The 3696-nt window shown below is 44.4% G+C and overlaps 1 protein-coding gene across 1 annotated transcript; it reads right to left on the minus strand.

The window, feature by feature from the left end:
• Positions 1-1456: 1456 nt before the first annotated feature.
• LOC124080857 (BTB/POZ domain-containing adapter for CUL3-mediated RhoA degradation protein 2-like) lies at positions 1457-3094 on the minus strand. Its single transcript, XM_046426931.2, is given in 3 exon segments — positions 1457-2073; positions 2075-2928; positions 3013-3094. Coding segments are annotated over 3 exon segments (1128 nt in total). The 3' UTR covers positions 1457-1881.
• Positions 3095-3696: the final 602 nt, after the last annotated feature.

The raw sequence follows: 3696 nt of genomic DNA on the forward strand, positions 1-3696 counted from the left end.
GATAAGACCAACTAGAAAACAAATCTAACTTAGAACAAAAAATTGAGTTGTTTTGCTTGTTATGTTTTTGACATTCTGAATACATGAGTGACTTTGTTGTAACCATTTGTTACCTCTTTTCAAGTACTGTTCAAGACAGGGAAACAAACAGAAACAATTTTCACAAACTCCAACCCCAATCTTGCTTCTTGGCAATTTCTAGAACACCTCATGTAGCCCCTCAGGTGGAAACAATCTACACATTCTCAAATCAAACACAATGATAAGCTGAGCAATGGCACAGCCAGTTACTCCGGAGTCTGAGGCAGGAGGATCACAAGTTTGAGGCCAGTTTCAGCAACTTAGTGAGGCCTGTCTCAAAATAAAAAGGGCTGAGAATGTAGCTCAAAGGTTGGGTTCTCCTGGGTTCAACCTCTTGTTCACAAAAATCAAAACCCACAAATAAAAACAAAGACATTTAAGAAAAATGTTTTCTTCTAATGTTTCTTTAACTGTTTTCACTGTAGTTTTGCAGGCTTTCTTAAAAACTGAACTTCCTGCTGGTCTTGGTGTTGCACATCTGTAAACCTAGTGGCTTGGGAAGCTGAGGCAGAAGGATTGCAAGTTCAAAGTTAGCCTCAGGAATGGCAAGGTGATAAGTAACTCATTGAGACCCTGTCTCTAAATAAAATACAAAATAGGGTTGGGGATGTGGCTCAGAGGTCAAGTGGCCCTGAGTTCAATTCTTGGTACCAAAACAAAAAACAAAAAACTGAACTTCCTGAAAAGCTGTGTTGATTCATTTTTTTGCTTGATTGTCTATCGGAGTATTTGGTGATAGCAATAAGTACTTAATATTTCTATTTTCCCAACCTTTCAGGACTATATTCTCTTTAAATCTTATGACCCTTAAGATTCTTTGAACAATGATTTTTAAACTCAAACCAAATAATTGAGTTTATGCTAGCATCAATCATGCTATGAGAATTCTGTCATAGCAGACTTCAGTTTGCAATTAGATACATAAAGCAGAAAATCTCAGCAGTACTCTCAGATTTCCTTAAAATAATATTAATATAATGTTGAATTTTCCTGCTAGATAAATGGCCTTGAATATTTATTTCTGAACCTTCTGTTCATGAGCAAAACACTGTGTTATTCCCTTTTATAGCATTTTTATTTTTTTATTTATTTTTATTTATTTATTGCTGGTCAGTTTTGTTTTTATTGCTTTCTCTTTATCCTCTCCCTCAGAATGATTCTGCAGGAAAAGGGGATTAGGGTCAGGAAAAGGTGTGGGTCAGGGCAGGCTAATCTCCTCAATAACAGTACAAAGTGCATTAAAGACAGATCCCAAAAGCATCAAGAAGGGCTGAGAGGTCTACCTTATGCAGGATTCTGGCACCCTGCAGGGGTAACAAATGCCTAGTCCCCTCATTATACAAAACTATTCATTTCCTAGATTATTTTTTTTAAAATCAAGCTCATCAAACCTGTGCTTCAACACCTTAGGGAAAAAGAAGCCCCACCTGTGATAAAGACTGGGCCTCCACAGCACCAGAAGCAGGCTTTCCCCCAGAATGAAGCCATTCCTGTGGGGATCCGCTGAGGAAGGGCACTCAGCATAGGGCCCAGAGGGGAATGTGCTTAGCAGGAGGAGGGAGGCTGGTCAGCTCACCCCACAACAGAAGTAGCTCCTTGCTGGACAGGAAGGGAGATGGATCTGGTAGTGCTCAACAGTCAGGGCCAGGGAATGGGCCCTTCCCAGCCCAGGCCCCTTGATTTCACAGGAAGGGCCTGTCATGTTTCTGAGTGCTGGAGCAGACAACCAGGCAGTTGCAGTGTGGGGCTGCAGAGGGCAGGAGACAGGGCCTCCTGTGCCCCATCTCCTTGAAGGTCTTATCAGTCACGATGTGCAGATTGGCGGTCGAGCTGCCGGTCATCGTAGGTGCTATAGCGCTTGACATGGATGCGGCGCACATGATCCCGCAGTTCATGGGCTTCCTCATCTTCACTGGGGGAAGCCTGGCTGCGGCTCCGGCTTGTGGCCTCCAACAAGGAGTTGTCAGGGACTTGGGGGGTCTCATAGAGTAGGAAGGACATTGAGTGTCTCCTCATAGATTCGGGCCTCTGGAAATTCCACCTTGGTCTGCTTCTTCTCTGTGGCATACACGATGGAGTGCGTGCAGCACACCTCTGCCAGCTTACGACCCTGGCCATAGAAGGACCAGCAGCAGATCTCATCACCGATGACATCCTTGATGAAGAGCACGCGGCCACTGAAGCGCAAGGACAGCTTGTCAAACAGCTGTATGTTTTTCAGCAGGTGGTCTTCAGAGTTGCTGGTGTAGGAATACTTGTTGTTGCTTCTATTGTACAGCAGCTTCACCATGGGCTTGGTGGAGGATTTGATGAGCCTGTCCTCCTCCCTCAGGGATGTGATGATGGGGATGTTGGACACAGGCTGGTAGGAGTCCTTCTTGTCCTGCAGGGCAGTCTGGCACATGTTCACCAGGCCCTGAATGAGGTAATATTTTTCTTCAGCCATCAATTCTTTGATTTCTTGCCGGTTTTGAGGGAGGGTAATAGGGTCATCTCGGAGGTAATTCAAAATGGTGCCAAAGTGCTTTCCACATCGGTTTATGGGGATCCAGCCTTCTTTGTCAGTCAGCACCTCCATGCGCCCACTGAACATGGCCTTGAGCATGGTGTCACGTTGGGTGAGTACCCGCACCGTGGTGTAGTACAGGGAGCCGACTACATTGAGCTGCACGTACTTGTTGTCCAGCCCTCCTCCCTTGAAGCCACTTAGCTTGGGCTTGGCACCTGAGGCTGGGCATAGACATGTGTCCCCCCCCCCCCCAATCTCCCGCTGCAGGTAGATCACCACACAGCAGGAGGTAGGCTTGGAAGGCTCCGCAGTGGTGGAAGTGTTCACAAGGGAGTGTTCTGGGGAGGCCAGAGCCTCATACTCTCAGTGTGTCCCCAGGGGCTCTCAGCTGAATGGCAAGCTGACTCCTTGCCGCCCCTAACCTGTAGCCGCCTGCCCAACAGCAATCCTGGGCTGGGAGCTCACATCCTGCTCCAGCAGACTCCTCCCGGTGCAGCCGCTCATCCCTGCCTATCTGAGCATTTTTAAAGACAATATGTCATTCTCTATATACTTCAATACAACAGACTTTTCTGACTGGTCAGTTATGTTTATATGATAAATCAGTGACTAAGGCAAGATTCATTAAGATAAAATCCTTCATTCTGTAACTTTATGATTATTTTGTTTAGATTTATTTATAAGTGACTGATCTATATTACAATATTTTATTTGCTTATAAAAACTCACTTACACATGTGAATATGAAAACCTGTACAGGGACTACAACACTGGGCTCACAGCATTTGACTCCTTGCTGATATTTAATCAATAGATGTAAATATATAGCAACCAGTAGGTATAGTCACTATACTAGGAAACTGCAGGTGACATGTGGAAATTTTATAAAAGGGGGGTGTCTTTGCCTTAATACTACTTCTGTAGGTAAGGAAGATTAAAACAAAAAGACAAAAAGGAAGAAAGAATATAAAAGGATTGAAATGTGTTACAAAAATTAAAAGAACAATAAAATCCCCCTCCCCATAGTATAAGCTACCATTTCCTGAAGGCTTGCTATGGAGAGGTAATGTGCTTAGTTCTTGATGTGCAGCCCTACCTCATTTATG

The sequence above is a fragment of the Marmota monax genome, unplaced genomic scaffold, assembly GCF_021218885.2.
Source record: "Marmota monax isolate L192 unplaced genomic scaffold, Marmota_monax_Labrador192_F-V1.1 WCK01_AAM20220418_F8-fsc00048, whole genome shotgun sequence".
Lineage (NCBI taxonomy): Eukaryota > Metazoa > Chordata > Mammalia > Rodentia > Sciuridae > Marmota > Marmota monax.